Source organism: Chionomys nivalis, chromosome 6, assembly GCF_950005125.1.
Source record: "Chionomys nivalis chromosome 6, mChiNiv1.1, whole genome shotgun sequence".
In the NCBI taxonomy this organism is placed as follows: Eukaryota; Metazoa; Chordata; class Mammalia; order Rodentia; family Cricetidae; genus Chionomys; species Chionomys nivalis.
In genome coordinates, this window is record NC_080091.1 from 95825937 (window position 1) to 95849057 (window position 23121).

Sequence of the window (23121 nt, forward strand, 5' to 3'; positions counted from 1 at the left end):
TCATTACATTAAAAAATCATGTGTTGAGTGTGACATTTAGTCAAATTATTGACTTTATAATGAACTTCTAGACTGTATACCTGATATTTTAATTCTGGGCATATTACACATAACATATACATATTCAGTTTGTTCCCATTAAAGCAATGCAACCTGTATTGTGGCACTAAGTTCAATTTTGATGTGTCTTTGAAGTGTCTTGGTTTGTATACCAATGTAAGTCACACTTGGTCTTAAGTATTTATCAGTATTCCTCATATATGCCAGAATATCAAGTGCAAGCTTGTATGAGTGCTTCTGTTTTATGGAAGACACACATCTAATAATCGTCTACACATTTTATTACACATTTTATTGCAGCATTCATGAATATAAGATGAACACTTGTATTTCATAAAGCTCCATAAAAATGATTATCCAAGAAAATAAATTTTGTAACTCTTCGTAAGTTAAACTTTCTGTGATTTCTGTTCAGTGTTTGAGAATGAAATGCCATTTTCAATTTATCAAATTCCCAAATTAAGCTTCTATGTCGGATTACATCACATTTTCTTATAGTAGCCGTTAGGGTAGAAAGCTCAAAGGTATTTGATTGAATAATGGGAGTGTTTTTGACCATGAGTCTCAACATGAATACTTGGCCGTGATTCATCTCCTTCAGTTACACACACATATGCACGTGCACGCACACACACACACCTACACACGCACCCTACTTAGTTGCTCTCTGCAGATCTGTACAGTAAGGATAACAGAGAGTCACAGAAGTATTTTTAAGTACTCCAGTTTCACGGTGTACGCTTGATGGACAGAATAAATGTATTCCTTCAGCTGTTCTTGAATGAGAGCTAGGGGTAGATAAAAGCAGAAGCAAAAGAGACGGAATTAGATCGACACAGATGCTGCACACTTGCTGTGCTTTTGCTTCCATCCCTTTCTTTACATCCAACCTCTAAACCCATCAGAATATCCTCAATTTTCCTGGTTCTAAATAAGAGAGCCCAGCCACTAACATGGTAGGATTCCACATAATGCCATGAGTTTATACACAATACACACCTCCAAGCTGAGCCTCTGCGGCTGTGGAAGCACATTTAAACATTTTAAAATGTAGAACTAATTTTACACGACTTGAGGTATGGCTACAACAAAGTAAACAATGCAGTGAAGAAAAAAAATGCAAAGGAGAGCCACATGCTACGAGATAATCTATCAAAATGTTTATAGTTCACAATGTTTATAGAACAGCAATAGATGAACTGTGTGTGGCACATTTGTTAAAATAATAAAAGTAAGAAAATATGCTCAATGTAGAGGTACCTTAAAAAAACAAACGTTTATAAAATATTTTATCTGCATTAAAATATTCTTTGGAAAACAAAAATAAAAATGTATCATGTATGTTCTTTCAGGTTGATCTGTAAAAGTCAGAAAAAAATGCATATAGTCCAGGCTGTTGAACATTCTAGAAATGTAGAATGCTAAACGTCCTCCAATCATGAAGCCTTTATACCTTACTGAGTTGAAGGAATGTGTTCCCTGGATCGCTACAAAGAATTTCACTTCTGTGTCTATTTAAAATTAAAAATAAAATAAAATAAAAAAACACAGTTTTGTTCCAGTCAAAGTGAAACGATCTGACTTCCACAAGTGTAAGCACAGCGGAGGGATGGAGGGACCCTGCGCCTGAGCGCTTCCTTCTAGGCTCCATGACGCCTATAGAAGGTCCTGAGGCAGAATAATGGTTTCCCACAAGGCCAAGAAAAGCATCATCCAAAGCGAAACTTCAATCTGTACTTCACTGGGCTAGGACTTCTGCGAGGTGGCGACAGGGGGACTTTTGGTTTCACCGGACGAGGTGGCTTTTTCTTTTCCGGTACAGTGACGGTGAAGGAAAGTTCAGGTTGCTCTGACTGCTTGAATCTGGGTAGGAAGTGGGTGGAGACGTGCTGGGGTTTGACCCTTGGGCTGCAGCCCCTTTTGGCCTTCCCTCTCTTGTTCAGGGCCACGTACCACTCCCGCCCAGTCTTTTCAGTTCTGTGGATTGCTGACGCATAGGTATTATAGCTGTTTTCTTGAAATCTCTCCCTGAACTTACAGTCATCTGTAAATTTAGCCTAGAAAGGAAAGAAATGGGAAATTTAAGTTGCAACAATATTTCAGCATACAATAAATAGAAAGTCTTGAAAACCCCAAAATTCTATGACTCTAGGACCCTCGTATTGTGTTCCCCTTTATAAAGATATGTTCCTTTTAAAGTTGTGTATGTGTGTGTGTGTTTCTATATTCCCATTTTGTCTTTGTAACACTATTTTTTATTCATTATGTTTAGGTGATATAGGGTCATTGTTTACACAAATACCTAGAACTATTGAATTTAAGCATTGTAAACTCTCACTTATGAATTATATTACTGTTTGTAAACTACATTGAAATTTGTATCTACGATTTCTTAACGTAGGATTTTCCTCCTCTAAGTCATAAAAAAAAGAACTAGGTTATTAAGAAACAACTGCCTGATAAAACATATATTTATGTTGCAGAGTGCCAAGCTTCTACCAGGAATGCAGTTAGCAGAGTCATATGATTCTTTTTGAAACAGGCATACATTTTCAGCATTATCAGTGTGATTCTTGATAGCGAGAAAGGGGTGGCATATGGCTCTATTAATATTGCATGTGTTAGAGTTCTTTAGGAAAGAAATATATCTTCACATATGAGGTTCAAGAAAGTACATCTGAAGCCAGGAAGAAAAAAGTCATCCACATCATTAGCAACAATTCACCTGAATCTTATACATACTCACAGGTAAGCTAGCTTCGAAATTAGCAACAATTCACCTGAATCTTATACATACTCACAGGTAAGCTAGCTTCGAAATTAGCAACAATTCACCTGAATCTTATACATACTCACCGGCAAGTTAGCTTCAAAATGCACGGAGAGGTGGGTGAACTGACACCCATCCATCCATTAAGGTGCAGCTTGTGATAAGGAAATGTGACCTCCGTGTGTAGGGCGCCCAATAACAACAATGGAGGTGATAGGCAATAGAAAGCCCCATAAAAGCCAACATTTGGGCTGTGTCGTGTGTGGCAAGACAGTAAGGAGGCAGCTGAATGAACCTCCAGGAAATGGGAATGTGTGTTCAGACACTGGACATTTCTAAGTAATTCTGTGTGACTTCCATTTGGAATATGTGGGGGAAAGGACAAGAGATGGGGTTGAAAAAGTAAGCCAGTGACAGCTCCCAAAGAGCTCGTTTGCCAAACTGAGGACTCTGGAGAAACGTGATGGAGGAACAGGAGAGTTGTGCATCAGGCTTCCTACCGTGGCCTGGTACTGACGGCTGAGCGCCCATCACTGGTTCCTATGCAGAAGCTCTGCCTACATGGCTCCCGTGATAAGCAACACATGTTCCTAGGGTAAGGAGCTATAATTCCCAACAAACACAAAAGAACCCAAAACCTGAGTGGCTTAGGAGTCCCTGTACTAGTCCAGAACGTCTGGATTCACAATGTCTAGGTTTGAGAATAAGTGAAGAATCTTCCCCCTTTGTGGTGTATTTCTGTGCAGAAGAGTGTTCTGTTCCTTGCTTTTTCTAGTAATACAAACTTTTCTCCACAATGCAGATCACACAGTGAAATCTGAAAGCCTGACTCCTGCAAGGAAATTTACATAAATCCACTATTGAGCCCAATAAAAAATTTTTTCTTTACTTCTGCAAATCAGAAGATGCTGTTAGAGGAAAACCAACAGCAGAGCAATTCAACAACATATTGACCTGTGCGCAACAGAGTCACCAAGTTTTTTGCACTTGGTTTGAGCAAGTCCCTCGTTGATGGCTATGAAGGAATACATGGCTAGTCGACAATAATAGTAGAACTCTGCATTGGATCTGCTAGGACGTAATCAGGAGCGCTCCAGAGCTACCCCATCATCTCTTCATGCCCTTTAACTCACAAACTGCCAGCCTGTGTCTACTCCAAGGATGCTTAAAGAGACTTTCTTACAAATCTAATCTAATCTTTTTCTATAGCTGTTTAACCCTTTAAAAGGTTTTCCCTCTAATGTCAATAAATATAGCTATGATTTTAATATATTTTTGTGAGACAGAGTCTCACTATGTACCCAAGGCTGCCATGGAACTTTCTGTGCATACCAGGCTGACCTCAAATTTACAGAAATCAGAGAGCCTCTGACTCCTGGCCCAGATTATTCTATTTTATTTTGTGTTTTTTTTTTTTTTTTTTTTTTTTTTTGAGACAGGGTCTCTCTACATGGCCCTGACGGTCCTAGAACCCACTCTGTAGACCACATTGGCATCAACATCACAGAGATCTGCCTGCTTCTTCCTCCCAAATGCTAGGATTAAAAGCATGTGCCAACACACCTGGCTTCCAGGTAAATCTTAAAAGAAAAATTTGAACCATCTCGACTGTTTGTGGCCTGTAAAATGACAAACATCTTAGAAAGACACGGAGCATTTCATTAAAAAGAATAACAGGCCAGGGCTGCAGATGGATCATTTTTTGACTGTGTAGCATGTGCAAGGCTCTGGATTTAATCCTTAATATCTCAGACAGTAACAAAACTCATTTTATTTTACATCCTTGCCAAATAACACAGGCACAGACAGACATGTCCGGCTTTTGAAGTGGGCTGTATTGTTTAGTCTTGTTTACCTTCATGGTCTCTAAGGAAGTAAAGATAGGTCACCTTTTAAAGGATGTGTCTGAGGCATGAACACATGCACATACACATGAGCGTACGTGTGTGACCCTGCACGCGCGCGCGCGCACACACAGAAACACACACACACAGGGCATATTTTGAAACATGTTTCAGTTCCGTCCTAGAGCGAAAACCCACTTGATGCAGTCCCTAAACTTATTCAGCATAGGGACTTTCTCCACTTTCTAAGAATTCATGCTCTAAGGTTCATTCAAGAAGGGGTTGGCCTTTGAGGCCGCCCACCTTTCAAAGGTCACACAGAGTAGAGACAACAGAGGGCTAAAGTCCGGATCACAGTATGCAGCCACCATTGAAGGCCAGAGTAAAAAGAGTCAAACCGTTTGGGTTTTCTTTTTTTTTATTATTATTATTAATTTATTTATTTAATTATTAAAGGTTTCTGCCTCTTCCCCGCCACCACCTCCCATTACCTCCCCCTCCCCCAATCAAGTCTTCCTCCCTCCTCAGCCCAAAGAGCAAGCAGGTTTCCCTGCCCTGTGGGAGGTCCAAGGACCACCCACCTCCATCCAGGTCTATTAAGGTGAGCATCCAAACTACCTAGGCTCCCACAAAGCCATTACGTGCAATGGGAACAAGAACCCATTGCCATTGTTCTTGAGTTCTCAGTAGTCCTCATTGTCCGTTATGTTCAGCGAGACCGGTTTTGTCCCATGCTTTTTCAGACCCCGGCCAGTTGGCCTAGGTGAATTCCCGATAGAACATCCCCATTGCCTCAGTGTGTGGGTGCACCCCTCGCGGTCCTGAGTTCCTTGCTCGTGCTCTCTCTCCTTCTGCTCCTCCTTTGGATCGTGAGACTTCTTAATTGAGTTCTAATGTGTGTGTTTGTATGTGTCTGTGTTTCTGAAAATTCCCCCATCTATGATGCACCAGAATTATTCGAACCAATCTTTCCATGGCCTTTTTCATTAGGAAATCCAGTTTCATCTTGAAGAACTAATGGTCCGGTCACTATTCTCCCCTCATGGGGAAGATGGTAACTAAACAGAATGTCTCCGATACAAGGGTCAGCGTGGGACATCAAGAACTAGTGACTGGGCAACATGGCCCTATCGAAATACATTTACCAAAATGAATATGATTATTCTTTAAAAAACTCAGAGAATAACTTTCTAGAGTAATTTTCTTCACTTTTTTCATTGAAAATGAATTATTTTCAAACAATCTATTTTGATCACAGTTTCCCCTTCCTCATTTCCTTTCAGATCCTCCCCATCTCCTCACATCCAACTCCATGTCTTCTTTCTCTTTCGAAAACGAACAGGCAAATAAAACAAACAAAACTAGAATTTAAAAAAAGAAAAGAAGAAACACAATAAAAGACATACATACAAACAAAACCCATAAAAACAAAAATCAAAAACTGTAGTATACAAGCAAATATACAATATACATAATATACAAGGCCAGTGAGATCTTTTTAAATGCCCAAGTAAAGCAATATGAGACAAAAAATATCGACAAAAGTACCTTTGAGTTCATACTGTGCATCAGGCCTGCCCTTTCTACAGTGAGACTACACCGGAGAAAACTAACTCTTCTTTGCAAGCAAACTGTCGAATGGAGACAGCTTCTTGATTAGGGACAGGCACTGGTATGCCCCTCTCAATACTGAGATCCTGCCAGGTTTGGACGTGTGCTCTCTACCACAGTATCTGAGTGAGTTTACATGTGCGAAAGTCTTATTCTGTTTTGGAGACACTGCCTCCTTGGTGTCCTCCATTCCCACAGGCTCTTAAAATCTGCCTCCTCTTCTGCATAGCTTCCTGAGCACTGAGGGGGGAGGGGTTTGATGAAAATATCCCATTTAGGACTATATTTTTGTAGGGTGATTTTCATGATACATTCTCCTTTAGATTATAGGACATTTTATAATAAAATACATACATTTTAAATGACAGAAATCATGAGTTCCCGGGTGGTTGGGGGTGAATTTGGCACACACACTTTCATTTACCGAAGGTATGATATAGGCAGGCAAATCAAATGCTAAATTATCTAATGAACTCAGAATTCATAGCTTCAGTGTCCAACCACTGCCACTAGGGCAGGAAAGCCTCACTCAGATCTCTGTCTTTGCTGGGCAAGGTGGCACACACCTGTAATCACAGCATTCAGGTAGGTAAGACAGGAGAATGGCCAGGAGTTCAATGAAACTTTGTCTCAAAAGAAAAGAGAGAGAGAAAGAAAGGAAGGAAGGAAGGAAGGAAGGAAGGAAGGAAGGAAGGAAGGAAGGAAGAAGAAAGGAAAGAAGAAAAAACAAATTTATCCCTATCTTTGTTTCAAATATATGTTTTAATTGATTTGATAGTTGTTTGCTGACTGTGTAGCCAAATATTATGCTATTTGCAGCTTCTACAGAGAGAAACTATATAGGCACATAAGCCTTCCAATCTTCCTTAATGAGATAAATTATTTGTGTTTTTTCTCTTTAATTTCTGCTCATCTTAAAAGCATGAAAACAAATTACCATCAAGAGACCCCAAATTGAACATTAATGTAAAATGCTTATATCAACTAATTTATTGTAGCACACTATTTCTGCCACAGCAAGTAAAACTTAAACAAATCAAATTATGTTTGCTTGAATATCCAAATTATTACATAGAGGGAAGGGATATAATGCTAATAAAAGCAAGAACTTTTTATCCTCAAATATTGTGCTTTCAACGATGGCTACCTAATTTTTGACAAATGGCTCAAGAAAGTTCATTCAACAAACAGCTCTGGCAAAACTGATCACTACCCACAAAAGAATTAAATTAGAAGTCCATCTCTCGTGCTGCACAAAACACATGGGAAGTGGATCAAAGATCTCAACTGGAAACCCAATGGGCATCGTCAGAGGAAAACGATGGGGAATATATTTCATGTTGTAGCTCATGGCGAGCACTTTCTGAACAGGGCTCCACCAGCGCAGGACAGAGCCCCAAGAATCAACAGGTGGAATCCTATGAAATTGGAAAGTTTCTGCACACAAAGAAAATTGTTGGAAAGCCTACAGAATGAAACAAAGTCTTCACCAACTGTGCTGCAGATGGGGAGGTAGTATCTAGAATACATAAGGAACTGCTAAAATTTGAATACCAAGTAACCGAAACTGTCAGGTAATAATTGGGCTTGTAAAATGAACAGATTAATTCTCCAAAAAGAAATATAAATGTTCCATATGTATTTTTTTAAGCATTCAACACCACCAGATATTGGGGAACTGCAAATAAAACTACTTTGAATTTTATCTCAGCCATCTCAGAATGGCAAGAGAAAATTAGATGTCAACAGATGATGGTGGGGATGGAGGAAAGGAAAACTTTATGCACTACTGATGGGACTATAAACTAGTACAGACAGTATGTAAATCTATATGATTACTACAGGTACCAGATATACCACCCTGGGCATAAAAAAGTTTGTATCCTATCATAGAAATAGTAGAACATGAATGTTTATTGCTGCATTGTTCACGATAGAAAGAAAATGCAGCCAGCCTCGATGACTACCCAAAGAAGACCAGATAACAAAAATGCAGTTTGTACACAGAGTGGGAATTTTATTCTGCTGTAAAGAATACTGAAATCATGAAAGTTTCAACAATTGGGTGCAGAGTACCATGTCAAGCGAGATAACTACGTCACAAAAAAACCTAAATTCACACGGTCTTGTGAATCTTTTCGGTGTTTTTATTAATATATGTGAAAGGTAAGGGTAGCCACAGGTGACAGAGTTAGAAAGCAGACCAGGAGGGAAGATGGGTGTTAAAGAACTTAAGTGTAGTAGCAAACATGAGACCCAGAAGTGGCTCTGGGGGTTAGTGAATGACTAACTACTAAGGAAGGAATCCCGGGGATTGAGAGAAAGAGAGAAGAAAGTGATTGATGTTTTATTTGAAAACACGATAAACTCTATTACTGTGTACATTGATTTTAAAAGAAAAATAAATGAATGATAGTGTTTTGACTTCACTGTCTGTTCTCACAGTATGGAATCCATTCTAAACTATGGATGTTTTCAAAGGTCCATGTCATACACCTGTAATCCCTGCACTGGGAAGGCAGAAGACAAGGATCTCTAATTTCAGACCGGGGCTAAGCAAAAACCAACTCTTAAAATGTATAACTATGAATGAAAATGCAGTCCATGAAAGAGATGGCAATTGGAGCGAATTTGGATAAACACGTGGAGTTTATAAGGCATTTAATTTATTTTACTGTTTTTCAACTTATTGGTATCTTTGTCCTAAAAATTATAAATTTAAGAAATAATTGGCTTAATTCAAATAAGTAAAATGTTATTACACATTGCAATGAAAACACATATTGAAAATAATCATGCTTTAAGCAGTTTCCTGGCAGCATGGATCCCAGCTTCTGGTCCCTCTACCCCTCCTCTTTCAGTGCTGTTGGCTCCCACCTCTACTTCTACAAATATTGCTGCTGGAGAATGTGCCAGAAGGTCAGACTGTGTGTATAGCTGTGCCCTGACATAGGGCAATGTGCACCCAAAGGATCTGCCCATTACTCTTCCATATATAAGTCATATAGAGGTCCGTGGCAATGCTGCTGTACTATCCTGGCAGGGCCATAGTTCCTGGTTGACCCTGAACATCTTGCCATTCTTTGTCTCATTTCTTCCTATTGAGCAACCAAGGAAATGTCTAAAATGGGTTTAAGAATAGCCAATTTAGTCATACGGTGACAAATGCCAGCCATGAGACTTCTCTTGTCTTAAATAGCCATAAAAATCACTTAGATAGCTTATTTATATTTTAGTTCTCCATAACCTCAGAGAGCTTGCAAATTTTTTACAAATAATTGCTAAAAAAGAAGCAACTTATAGAACATCAATATGCTTCAAAAATTAATCAAATATCAAATTTAAAATGCTTGTTCCTCTGTATCTCCAGAGATTTTACTTTTGTAGGGGTGAGATGAAGGCTTGGATTTGAAACATCGCTTGTTTACTAGATGGTAGTGACAGAGGTGAGGTAAGAATCATATATGGAGAACGGAGCTAGAAGGCAGGTGCTTCGTTTCAGGCGTTTCTATTATATATTATATTATATAAGGAAATCAATTGCAAAGGCAGAACCCCAAACTGCTTTTGGGTCCCAAATTACTGAACCTCTCATTTTTCCATGTAGATGAGAAGCTCTTACAGTGGAAAGGATGCCCCAATACAGATGCTTTGATATAGCCATCATCTTGACGGGAAGAGTGGATCTTACTAGGTTTTATTTTCTAAGTGATAATGGTAAGTATTGCTCAAGTCTTTCTATTTCCCCCTTTAGTAAACATCCTGAGCTATGGGGGCTGCTGGCTGCTCCTCACTGCCCCCAGCTCCTGAAGTCCAGTCCAGACTCTCCCCCTAGGCCAGCCAGCTGGCATCCTCTGAACCCAGGAAAGGAAAATGTTCATCCTCACCCAGGGCTGACCAGCACACATTCCAAGCCTGTTTCGTAAACTCTGCAATTAGCTTTCCTTCCAAACATGATCCCCTAAAACCCAGAGACATAAGAAAATAACCATTTGACCACATGCTTTTCTCTGTATAGTTAAACCAGCACACTTCCTCCCCAATATGTAACAAGCAGCCATGCATGCTTCCTGAAGACATTGAAGCACACGTGATACCCAACTTTTCCAAGATTTAATATTTTCATGTTTAAAACACTAAAATGGACTGTAGGTCTCCAGAAGAATAACACAATTACGGTAATAGAAATCCCTGCTATGTTGACAGTGTGAGCTTGCCGTCAAAGTCGATTCCTCAGCAAAAGGAAAAACCTAGCACATAAGAGACTGTTGTGTGCATAAAAAGCGCAGTCCCAAGAGTAAAGGCTAGTGATGAGTAGGATTTGGGCTAATCTAAATAAATGAAGAGTCACAGCCATTTGACCTTGAAATCAGAAGGAAAGATTGAAGATCATCTACCAGCTGCCAGAGAACACATTCTGGAAGATCGGCTTAAGGTCCAAGTAATCATGGTTTCCAGGCTCTGCACCAAGTATTCTGCACATATTATCTCACATAAAACACAGCCACCACTGCGGGCAGTCACTGCAGGAAGATAATTCCCCTATTTGCATCACCCATAAAAGCAAAACCCAGAAACATTAAATAGAACGACACAAGTGTGAAGTGGAATTTGGCTTGAGAGGTCTGAACCCCCAGAGGGATTCATGCTCACATCAGAACCCTGTAAGGAAAACCCAAACAAGGAATTCTGTGGTGCTTTCTGTGAGGACCCCAAACCTGAAGAAAGAACATGAACAGATGAAAGACAGCGAAGGGCACATGTTCTTAGAAAGTCCCTCCATCTGGAGTATTTTGAGACGGAGAATAGGAGCCACAATGCAGACTGGTTAATCCTGCTGGTTCTCTGGGAATTAATTATTGCCTCCTATTTTCTATAACTCCTGGCCCATTTTGACAAGAAGACCATACACTTTTGGCCCATAACACCCTTTCTCTCTCTCATTACAAAGACTGTGGATTTGGGTAGGCTGGAAAGTGGAGAGAACCTGGGAGGAATTGAGGGAGGTAAAATTATAATAAGAATATACTGTATGAAAAATTGTTTTCAATTAAAAAGATTCTTTAAAGACAGCATGCCGAGACTCTCATGTGTTTGGAATCTGTGAGTGGTTTTAAGGTGGGTGTATGCAGATCAGGGATGGACACACCACCTGTCCACCTGCTTGAGTTTCAAGTAAAACTTCCATTGTGAAATTAACCATCAGGACAATTAGGTCAGCACCAGCATTGCCTCCTTCATACTGCCCAAGGCTGCCGCTTTAGTGTGCCACCTTTGGGTACACAAAAGAAGTAGCATTCAGTACAGCAGGAATGTTTTTAGGAACCAGATAGTTCCTATTTGAAAAGTCTATCTTGAGAGGGGTTCCCTAAGCAACACAACATCACACTGGATAACAACATATAAGTCTGATAAGTTCTGTGGCAGACACCTCCCTTTCTCTACAGACTAAGGAGTTTGAGGGGAAGGCTAGGACCAAAATAAATGTGTTCTGAACTTAAGGGAAGGTGAAAATTGATTTACAGCTGTCCACATCTAATCGAGAATTTCCCTCTTTGCTAGTTAACAGCAAATTGAGAATTTCCCTCTTTGCTATAAATGCTCTTAATGATGTCCCACAATGTTCATTTCTGACATATGGTATGAAAATATTACTAAATTGGGCACTTGCTAATTCCTCTAAGCATATGAAAACAAAAATGTGTTCCCAAACACAATGCTTCCTTTTAAACTAACTTGAACCTATAGAACACTTGGGTATTTCAAGAGGGAATTTGGAAGTGATACAGTTTTCTTCAGTCACATAACTATTGATCTTAGGAAAATAACTAAACATCTCAGACTCTTTCCTCAACTCAGTGTCTGATGGAATAATGAGAATGGAGGGTCTCTTACAGAACTCTGGAAGTACATCACCCTGTGTGGTGGTTAATCTCTGTTGCAGAACTGAATGGAAACGGACAATTCAGTGTAGGGCGATTACTTTCCCCAGAGTCACCTGGATAACTTTACACTTCAAGTTCTACTTTGGAAGAAGAAGCTGAAAGGTAGGCACTTTTAATGCCATTCTAAGATTATTAGTGTAAAGCAACTCAAAAACTAAGCATTACTAAGTGTGAGTTAGGTTTTTGGACGGTAAAGTGATTTTGTAAATATCAAAACCAAGTCAAATAAACACACTGAAAGTTGTAAGAGTGTTTTTTTTAACGTATTCCACTACAGGGAAAACAGGAAAGAAACCAGCTGGGCATAAAGCCGATAATTGCTATGATTAATACTATTTCTAAACTCGACTTCTTTAAAAATAAATCACTTCATAATTTAATTAGGTTTCTTTCCATCGAGAGAAAAACCACTAATAAAAGCTAAGATAAGAGAATGTACGTTTGGACATAATCGTAGGGCTTAATTTTTTTATCTATGGTTCAGCTCAAAGTCATCAGAATGACTTTTATATCAAAGAGCCACAGTGAGTGACAGGAGCAAGGCTTGCTTTGTGCTGTTTAAAAGTCATTATTCCATGAAATAACTTAGCCTGCCAAGATGAGAAAGAATAACAGATGCTGTGTTTTGCGTTATCTGCATTATTTCCACCAGTCATCCTTAGACATTTGGGTCAAATTTCTAGAAATTAGTTACTTGCATTTGACAGAGGAATCATGTATCGTAACCTCTCAGTTTGACCCTTCTAATTGGCATCCATTTATAATACTTTGCTTTCTGTGGCAATTATCCTCAAGCTGGCCTAAGTTCCATCTATTTTTGTATGCACTAGTGCACAACTCAGAACATCTTCAGTGTTACAATTTTTCACCCTACAGCAGACAAACCCATAGGAGGGGATTTTTAGTACCTTATGACACTGAGATTTTTGAGGGCTTTAGAACCTTAAACTAGAGCAAGGAAAAGGCATTGATTTCCCACCAGGATTTGAATTTTTATGATCAAATATTATTCTTAACAAAATGAGATGTCTGACTTTTCTCCACAGCGATACAGAATATTTTTCCCCTCAAATAAATGAAATGTCACTTTTAGTTGTTCAGCCATAGTAATCACCTTTAAAAACTGTGTTAGTCCTTGCTAGAGTACAAGCAACCCATAAATGGAATAAATTGCTTTTACAATTCTTGAAATTAACAACTAAACAATTTAATGGTTTTCATTCATCTTAAATGGCGGTTTGCTACATTTATATTATATTTAGCTTATTGCATATAATAATACACACCATTTATTGAATAGTTACAAGGTACCAAATGCTGCCTTAAATACTTTACATATACTCACTCACTAAACCCCCAAATAGCCATAGTGTTCTTTATAAGTTATTAATTACTTTAGATGCAAAGAAAAGGAAATTATAAGAGTTTTGCATGTAGGAATGAGGGGAATTCTGACTGGATTCTTAAGGGTCTATAAGTAAAAAGTCAAGGAGTGTCTTAAATTAGACTTTTTATCTACTTTGAAAATTGCAAAAAGAAATAGCTTTTCATTTGCTGGTAATTAAAGAGTTAACTTTAAAGAATATTGTGACACATATCCACTAATACAAATAAACAGAATCTGGACGTACTAAAAGCTAGAAACAAATGATTTGTAAACCGATTACTAAATGTGTAAGTAGTCTGAAGAAATACGTTAAATTCAAGATCAGTAAGTAATTATATTTGATGTGGCAAAATACATGAAAGAAATATCCCTAGTTCATGCAGCGCAATTTTTTTCTGGGAGGTAAGGGGATTTGCGGTCTTGATTTTGCCTCTTACTTGCTTACATGGAAATGTATATTAACCAGACCAAATTTGACATCATGAATAACCTATAGGATCAAATAAGAACTCTCTACCTATCAAACACTCAAACCGCCAGATAAACACGTAAAGTTAAAATGCAAGAGGATAGCTCGTTGCCACGACAAGTCTCATCCAGACCCCTCTGGGACACTAACAATGGCAACCAGTGTGCAAAGGCTATTTCCAAGTACATTTATCTTTTATGATTTTAAAGACTGTATGTATTTCCAAGCTTGTTCAAATTATTACTTACAGACACATACAAAATTGGTTATACATATCATTTTACCAAAAGAAAAAAATTAAGTTCCTTAAGCAAAATGTCTATCTCATCTACTGATTTTGAAAAAAAAAAAAAAATCACTTCACTTTTGTGACAAACGTAAAACCTCAGAGCGCCTTTAACAAGTATAAAGTGATTCTACTTACACTTGCGTGGAGTTTTCCTTTTTTTGACATCGCTAAAAATTTGTTGCTGAAAACTCCTCGTATTCCTACAATCCCCTGAGACACAGCAAATATTTCCAAAATACCTAGGATGACAAAAATCCCAAAATAAAACACAGACTCTCCTACACAGAACTGGGAAGAATGCAACGGCTACATCAACGGCTCTCAGTCTTCACCACTGGGACTGAAAAAAGGGACATGCAACGACCCTTTGTGACAGTCGCTATGTTAAAGAGCGGCCAGTGCTCTAGTGGATACTCGGAAGGACTTATTTCAAGATCTAGAAATTTGATTCTGCTTCCTCAATAATTATGTATTTGCAAATAGTAAGTGGCTTTTGATGAATACTGTTTGTTTGACATTAGAATCTTTTCAAATCCCCAATGTATTGAAAGATGCTTTTAAAATATATTTTACATTTAATCCTAATTTGTTATTATTGCAGCAAAGATGATCTACTCTTAGTATTAAAACACAAGTTTATCCTCAAAGTTAGTATAAGAGATTCAAAAGCCTGAAAAATTATACTTTCTTACATGAAGCAAATCTTTCTCTTTCAATCATCACAGTTTGAGAACTTAAATAAGTATATGTCATATTCAATCCTTTAAAACCATAAAACTACACCTAAGATATTAAAAACAGTGTAAGTTATTATTACTTCCATAAATTGCTTGATGAACTATGTTTTCAAAAATATTAGATTTTAAATCATTTCCCAGAAAAATGATTTTTATAAAGTTGTTACTGTATAATGAATGCAGTCTGTATGTCAATGCAATGTCCCCTCATCCCCCTCAGTCATATCAAGAACCATGTGCTTTGAGGCAAGGAACTGTTTACTGTAATTCACGGTGAATAAGATTAAGTGTGTATTCTGCATGTAGTTAGACAACCTGCTTAATATTTATAATAAAGTCAAAGGAGATTTTATACAAGTATGAGTAAGGACAACATTCTTGTTAGTTAGACATTTGAAACTGTAAAAAATACAGAAACAGGGTAATATAGTTAAGAGAGCGGAGAGGAAACACAGAACATGGAGGAGGAGAAAGCACATCTTGACACTGGGTACAAGGGTTCCCGTACACATTAACTAGGGTATCTCAGTAGCTCTCTGCAGAGGAGACACGTCCTTCACATTTCCTGGAAATGGCAATCTCCCCCTTGCAGTGCTTGGTATGTGTGCAAAATTATTCAATTTACTAACAAGGGCTCTAAGTACATATAGATGAATTAGTTTATTGAGGAATATGTCACACAACACAAGCTGAGAATCTGTCATTGTCACAGATATTACTGCTGCTTTCTCTCAGCTTGGTTTGTTAAAAAATACTTAGAAATATCACAGGGTGAAAAAGGGATACCTGGGAAATTATTTTTGTTCTTATTCTTTTTAAATCTTAGCCAAGAGTAAGAAAACCTTCTCAGAGAAACTTCAGGCACCAATTTAGTGGTGATTCTTTTCATGAAAATTTTAAACACACTCAACAAGGAGCTATTTTGGCTTATGTAAGAGAATGTTAATAGACCCTAGTGTCCTGTGCATCGTTTTCTTTAATCGTGTTTCTAAAATGTAATTTGTGTATAATTTAAACATTGACTGTGATACACACCCAAAGATTTAGAAGTATCGTCATTTTATCAGTTACTGGCAACACAGGGAACGCTCAGTTACACGCATCAGTGTATAGAGAGTATAACGTGCATACATATGTGTTATATTTAGCTTTTTAAAGTTTTAAATATACTTCGCATGGAGGATACTGAACTTTTAAAACTAAACTATATAGATGATATTATTGCTAAAATATGACTAGCACATCTGATCAAAAGCTCTATTTGAATCAGAATCCAAGAGTAATACTGAAAGCATCAGTAACGAGGTCAAATATTTGATTGATTGGGGATGAAATTGTAAACACTGCATAGACATATGTGAGCAGAAGCATGAAGAGGCCTCCACTGGAGCTCTGCTTTGTGGACTGATTGACACAACAGGGACAATAGGGTTGAGAGATGAGGTATGAACAGTTTTCCTCCGGTGTTCTCATTGCTCCAGACTGGTAAGGGTGGCCTTTGCTCACCCCTAAGAAACATTATTCCAATGCTTTGTAAACTTTCAATATTTTCTATAACTTAATTATTAGGAATCCGTGACAATGAATTCGAAGGAGATTTCTGTTCACTTTGTGGATATGCTCAGCTTTATCAATGCAAATTGGTCATGTTTAATGAAAAATATATAACAGTATCAAAGACCAAATTCTCATATTTTCAGTCTGACTTTTGAGATGGTGAGATTAGACGGTTTTATAAATATTTACTTAGTTAAAAAACAAATGAACAAAAGCTTCCTATGACTTTGTTTAATTAAGCTAGTGCTTTTCAACCATATAAACTTCTTTTGAGGACTCATTTTGTCTCATTTAGTATCTCAATATACTGTATATGTGCCGATAACATACATTTTCATTGCAGTTAATTTTAAATGTGGAGATGATGAAGTAATGCCTGTGAAAGCATTATTTTATTCACCTTACATGGTTTGTCTGATAAATTCTACTATAAAAGCAAGTATTGCCAGAAAATGGAAAGATTATATAATTTTAATAAGATTCCCTGGACCTGGAAACTTTATGTATGTGTGTATGTATATATGTGTGTATGTATGTATATATGTGTGAGAGAGAGTGTATGTGCTCTTATGTCTTCTTTTTTCCACACAGACAACTTTGGAATTGATATTTTAAATCTGAATGCAATTTTGATCTAATATTGGAATCATCATAAAGATCATAATTTATAACCTAATTTCAATAATGACTTCACTCTGTCTTGGTTTCTAAGAATCCTGGCACAACCCTACACGACTCATAATGGGTTTCATGCTCCTCTCTCCAAGAGACCATAGATAGGCTCTCTATGTCATCTACTTTTACTGCAAATCTCAGTAGCTCATTAAAGAATTCTAGGAAATACTTTAAAGCTATGTATACTATATCATGAATTAATATGTTCCAAGAAACATTTCTCTAAAGCTGACTTTGAGTAAGTCAGTAGTATCTATATCCTCATCTTTAGGAGTCAGTAATAACAAACTCTAAGGAAATTTCCTCTTCACCCTGTGGATGTCAAAACAGTATCCTTAAGCAAAACTGTGGAAGGCAATTGTGTTAGAGACCAGCCAGTGACTATCTGCAATGTTACACTTTCATAGGGACACCACCGTCCCACCCCCACATAGACATATGCGTTTTGAGTTGCTCTTATTATTGTGTCTGTTTCCTGTTTGGAGATTGGTGTAGAGAACGCAGGAAAAATTAATTAATATTCAGATACTTAAGATGTTGTTCTCTCTTTCCCAAAATGTTCAAAGCTAAGATGACGAGAGAGAGAGAGAGAGAGAGAGAGAGAGAGAGAGAGAGAGAGAGAGAACACTTTCTCAGTAAAATGTCAGGATTGATTTCCAGGTTGAAGGAGACAAAACTTTTTGGTGTCTCTACCATTGGTCCTTAATCTACTCTCTTCATGGGATAATTATGCCTTAAGAATAAGTTTACTTCAGTGAGAAAATGTACCCATAGCTTCCTTTCTTGTTCTTCTTAGATTTCTCACTACAAGGAGGCTCTGTTGATGGTGGAGGGCTTGGAGAATAAAAGCTAGAAGGACAGAGACACCACATGTGCTCAGAGGCTTTCAACAACGTATTTGAAAATTCCCAAAGAAAAATATGGTGACACTGAAGTTTCTCTACTTTCATCCATGGCAACAGACATCCTCTGCCAAGTTATCAAGTCTTAGTCTTGAACGATCCAATTTAGCACAGTCTTTGCTGATTAAATTAGTAACAGAATTTCCCCTTGAATTTCTCTGCACAGTAAATTCTAATTTCTCCAGCCCAGGGAAATGTTTGATGACCATGTGACACCAAAGCAGATAGTTAGGTGAGATTCTCAAAACAAAACGTAAAATTCAGGACTCTCTTAACCAAAATGTAAACTAAATTTTTATATTTTGGTGACTGCTTTCTGTAGCCATCGCCTAAAGTTTTCTCCTCTGAGCTGATGCTAATTTCCTAGTTTTAATGGCCCGAGGTAAGCCAACCAACAGCACTGTATCAAAGCTAAACTTGACAGGTTCTAAGTTAAATCAGCTGCTCATCTTTCTTCACAGTTAGAACTCATAACCTCATCGTCTCCATTCTTCTTCACCTTTCCCCAGTATTTCCTTCCGATGGGGAAAAAGCTAGTTACCATGTTCTAGTATGAGATAAACAGGAGCCTTACTAATTGGTGTACCTAAAGGAAGGCTTCAATATCTGTACCTAGAGCACGGTTTTAACAGTAGAATTAAACATTCTTTGCAATTGGCAAATATATTTATTGTTGATTACCAATTGATATTTTATCTGACAAAAAAGTTTTATTGTAGTATCTAAAAGAACTTTTATACTGAGGTTTTATTGCAAAGCTCTCCTGGCCTTCTCCTGTGAAACAAAAAACCAAATGTTTCTACACATATTCTACACATATTCTAATTGTCCAAGGTCAATGCCTTAGTTTACATAAATTTCAGGAATCTATCAAGCACTACCTTCAAAGTATGCTAAAAAAATCAACGCAAGTAGCTGCTGTTTTCCTTCCATGGTGACATAAGTGTAAAGAGTCATGTTAACGTTCCAAATTCCATGTCTTCCCACTGCACATACAAACATTTCATAGAGCATTGTTTGGAACTCCAAATACCCAAAGCAATCACTATGACCATAGTATTTAAATTATGCTTTCCTTTAAGAGAAACCTGTGGATGGCAAGGCCAGAAAAAAAGGCAAACCAGAAAAGGAAAAAAAAAATGGCATGAAAGTAACCAAAACATCATCCTTCCTGAGGTGAGTGCCCTACATTGGATTCATGAATGAATGAATGGGTGAATGAATGAAGGCCAGTCTTTTGAAAGAGACAAATTAATTTCTGAATGTCTGTTTAAAATTGGGGGGGTGGGAGTCAGAAAAAACTTCTTACAAAGATTTATTATTTCCTGCTTAGGATACATCTTCATCGTTTGGTGGTCGTCCTTCAATGAGGATTATAAAATAAATTGGCTTTTGGCAATAATGGATAGCTGGCCAGTTTCTTCTTCAGTCAAAACTAAGTCTGTTGATCTGTTCTCACTTTTCTTTCATTTGTGTTTCTGTAAATCCCCTTTTAGCAGGGCCTAAACTGCAGCCACATTAAACTCCAGCGTGCTTTTGTAATGAAGAAAGGACAATCCTGTTTTCAGAGCTCCCCGGCATTCCAAAGCTACCTCAGGCACCAGGGATTCCAACCTACAACTTGCTACATGTTACTCTGGGTCTCTCCTGAGCCTGAGAAAGTAAGGGTTATGTTGAGTAGGTACCAGTTTCCTGGATAAATTCACAGCAACAAACTAGAGAATGGTTTTCTTCAAGAGCCAGGGAGATTGCTAGAAGTGGAGACTGAGTTCGAGTGTCTCATGGCAGAACTGAATCCTGCAGAATGAGGACGATGAGGAGAAACGGTGAAACAAAAGTAGCTCTCATCTCCCCGAAGCAACAGAGAACTCACCCTTACCAGAACAGATTGCTCCCTTCGTCAACAAAGGCCAGAATTCTTTTAAACATGAAGAGAGGGGGTCCAAGGTGGAGCATGTGGGAGCCCTGAGACTCAACGTGACGGGAAGCTAGAGCCCTCTCTGCTTTGCACTGCCTCCCCACCTACACCTCAGCCAGCTGAGTGGTGCACTCCAAAGGCAAAACTAGCAGCCTGCTGGCTTGGACCTGCACCTGTCGGGTTGCTCCTGCCAGATCTCACGTGTCTGATCCTCTTAACACATTGAAAGAGGCTGGCTAGCCAGCCACCCCACCTGAGCTTGAATCTCCAAACCCTCTCCGCAGGCCCCTGCAGACAACAAATAAAGCCCGCGGTTCTTGGAACTAAATAAACAGGAGCGTGCTGGTCTCTGGGGGAACAGTGGTCGGGTGAGGTATACCTGGGCGCCACCAGGAAGACAAGAGGGGCCAGTTGACTGCACAGCATTATATCCTGGCCCCATTTCCGTTCTCCCTGGGAGTCTGAGAGGTCCCTACTTTGTTTTTTTATCTGGAGGACTAAGCCCTGCTGGAAAAGAGATTTGACTCTAGTGAGAAAATACCTAGCTGGACCACAGAGACAACCCCAGTTCCTCGCACACAGCCCCAGATTACCGCTCGCCTCAGCCGCCTAGGAGCAGCGAGATAGTTCGAGTGGCTACTGCGACAGTCTAGAAAGCGGGTGGAGCAGAGGGAACGCGGGTGGAGTGGCGGCAAAGGGGAGAGAAGAAAGAGAACTCAGAAAAAAAAAATTAAGTTGGGTTTTTTTTTTAAAGTTTTGCCAAATTTCCAACCATTTCCAACGTCCTCTGTGGTTCTTTTAAAAATTAGGAACTTTCCTCCAACTGTCTCTGGGAGCCAAAGGCTAAGACGGTCTTGTCAGGGTCTCTGCTTACTAATACACTGATAAACCCAGCACGGGACTCAAGTCATCATACGGTCTGTCCAGTTTTCTAGCTCATGTTGCCTTCTTGCAAACAGGACTCTACACTCCGTGTGTACATATAAATTCTACATAGATGTGTGTAGCCGATGTGTGTATACATATGTATGTATACGAGTGTGAAATATGTCTATGTGTGAAAAATTACATATGTATGTATACATATGTATGTATACGTGTGTGAAATATGTCTATACGTGAAAAGTTACATAAACATATTAACATAGACCTATAATATAGGATAAATGTATATGATGTATGCGGCTGGAGAATAGAAGTAGTCAAATCTGATATTTTCAGAAACTAACCTGAATTGTGTACAGAGGGAAAAAAGGGTGTACTTTGACACTGGAAGAAACATGCGATTCTAGTTCATAAGAAGAAAGAAATTGTACCAGGAGGAAGACTTTTACTTCTTGCGTTATTTTTTCCCCAACCATGGAGGAAGGCTTGTTTTTTTTTCCCCCCTGGCCAGGCATCCTGGAAACGAGCTTCCTGTCTCATCAGGATAACCTCCACCTGGGGAAGCTCCATGCCCGCTGCCCGAGAGACGGGAGCGGGTGCACGGACCCTGTAGACGCATGTCCACGAAACCTACCGAACTACTTCCAGAATCAGCCAGGTCCCAGAAAGCTGGGCTTCCTAGAGGTGCCCCTGTTGCCCAAAGGAAACCTGGCCGTCCCTCCCAGAACAGGTTTTGTTGGAGAGTGGACAACTTACTTAACATACTGGCTTCGTGGGAGCCATTGACTTTGCCATCCGGGTAGATCTGCAGATGGAAGCCGATGCCCACTCTGCAGTATAGGCTGCCGGTCCGGCGCCCCGAAGGGCTCCACTGGAAGCTGCTGTGCTCCGTGCCGCTTCCTTGGCTGCCCGGGGAAGCCGCGACTGGTGAGGAGGCAGAAGATGAGGAAGACGTCGTGCTACTTCTGCCCCGGCCGCCGCTGGAGTCTCCGGGGTTCCTTGGAGCCGCGGGTTGCCCTTCGGGAGTGAGACGCTTCTCCCCGTGAGCCCAGTCGCTGAGGATCAGGTGGCTGCAGAAGAGGAGGAAGAGCCAGGACAAGCTCATTCTTCCGGCCGCGGGGGTCCTAAGTGCATCTTGCAGGACTGGCTCCGGGCTCCGTAGCCCCCGCGCTGCTGCGTGCCTCTGGCGCTGCGTCCCTCGCCGCACTGGGTGGACATAGCCTCGGGGAAGGGAGAGGGGGAGAGAGAGTGAGAGAGAGAGAGAGAGAGAGAGAGAGAGAGAGAGAGAGAGAGAGAGAGAGAGAGAGAGAGAGAGAGAGAGAGGCCACCCGAGCGGATCTCGGCGCTGGCACCGGGATATTTATAACGCCAGTGATCTCACTGCTCCGTGCACGCCTGCGAAGCTTCCCCTCACCCGCCGCTTTGTGTACTCACTGGCCGGTGCGGGGAGGAAGCGCCGCGGTCCCGGGGGCGGGGGTGTGAAGGAGGAGGGAGAAGCGATCCGGGAGTGGGAGGAGGTACTTTGCCCTCAGAAGCTGCCCCCGGGACGTTGGCTGCACCCAAGCACCGGCCACGCACCCCAGCGGTTCTCAGGAGCCACAGGGTCACCCCACCCCCTGCTTGAACCAGCCGAGTGGGATTCGGCTTAGAGCGCGTAGCTCAGCGCGCAAGGGGCACAGACGGAAACCCCGGTATGGGTTCCCGTCCTCAGTGGCCACGTGTGTCCCAGGCAACCCAGCACCCGTCCGAGTTGCTGGCCTACGACTTGGAGCCTGGGAACCACTTTCTGAAGGGAACCGAGAACTGGCCCAGTTGAGAGAGGAGGCTGATTTCCTAATGTTATTGATTTATTAAAGAACTAAGGTGTGCGCTTATTTCACCTAAGAAAGCCACCCTGAATCAATGTGCCAGAATGCTGTTGCCCTGCTGATGGACAATGCACCCCCCCTTTCCAAAAGAAAGCCCTGTGTCTGTGTTGGAACAAGTGAGAACACCCGTGAAGAAACACACACACACACACACAGACACACACGCACTCACATGCACGCGTGTTCGAACTGGAGGCAAGGATG

The 23121-nt window shown here is 40.0% G+C and overlaps 1 protein-coding gene across 2 annotated transcripts; it reads right to left on the reverse strand.

Annotated features, from left to right (window-relative positions):
• Nucleotides 1-424: 424 nt before the first annotated feature.
• Fgf5 (fibroblast growth factor 5) lies at nt 425-22248 on the reverse strand. Of its 2 annotated transcripts, XM_057772483.1 has the most exons (3): nt 21806-22248; nt 14511-14614; nt 425-2117 (listed from the first exon to the last, which is right to left on the reverse strand). In XM_057772483.1, exons 1-3 carry the CDS (start codon nt 22152-22154, stop codon nt 1770-1772), a joined length of 801 nt encoding a protein of 266 aa, XP_057628466.1. In that variant the 5' UTR covers nt 22155-22248; the 3' UTR covers nt 425-1769. The 2 variants fall into 2 exon arrangements, with proteins under 2 accessions (XP_057628466.1, XP_057628467.1); XM_057772484.1 differs by lacking the exon at nt 14511-14614 and having other exon boundaries at nt 1990-2117.
• Nucleotides 22249-23121: the final 873 nt, after the last annotated feature.

Coding starts and splice junctions, on each gene's coding strand:
- Fgf5 (XM_057772483.1), bottom strand. CDS start 22,154: ATGAGCTTGTCCTGGCTCTTCCTCCTCTTCTGCAGCCACCTGATCCTC. Junction 14,615..21,805: donor CCACGAAGCCAGTATGTTAA/GTAAGTTGTCCA, acceptor TTGTCATCCTAG/GTATTTTGGAAATATTTGCT. Junction 2,118..14,510: donor AAGGAAAACTCCACGCAAGT/GTAAGTAGAATC, acceptor TTTCCTTTCTAG/GCTAAATTTACAGATGACTG.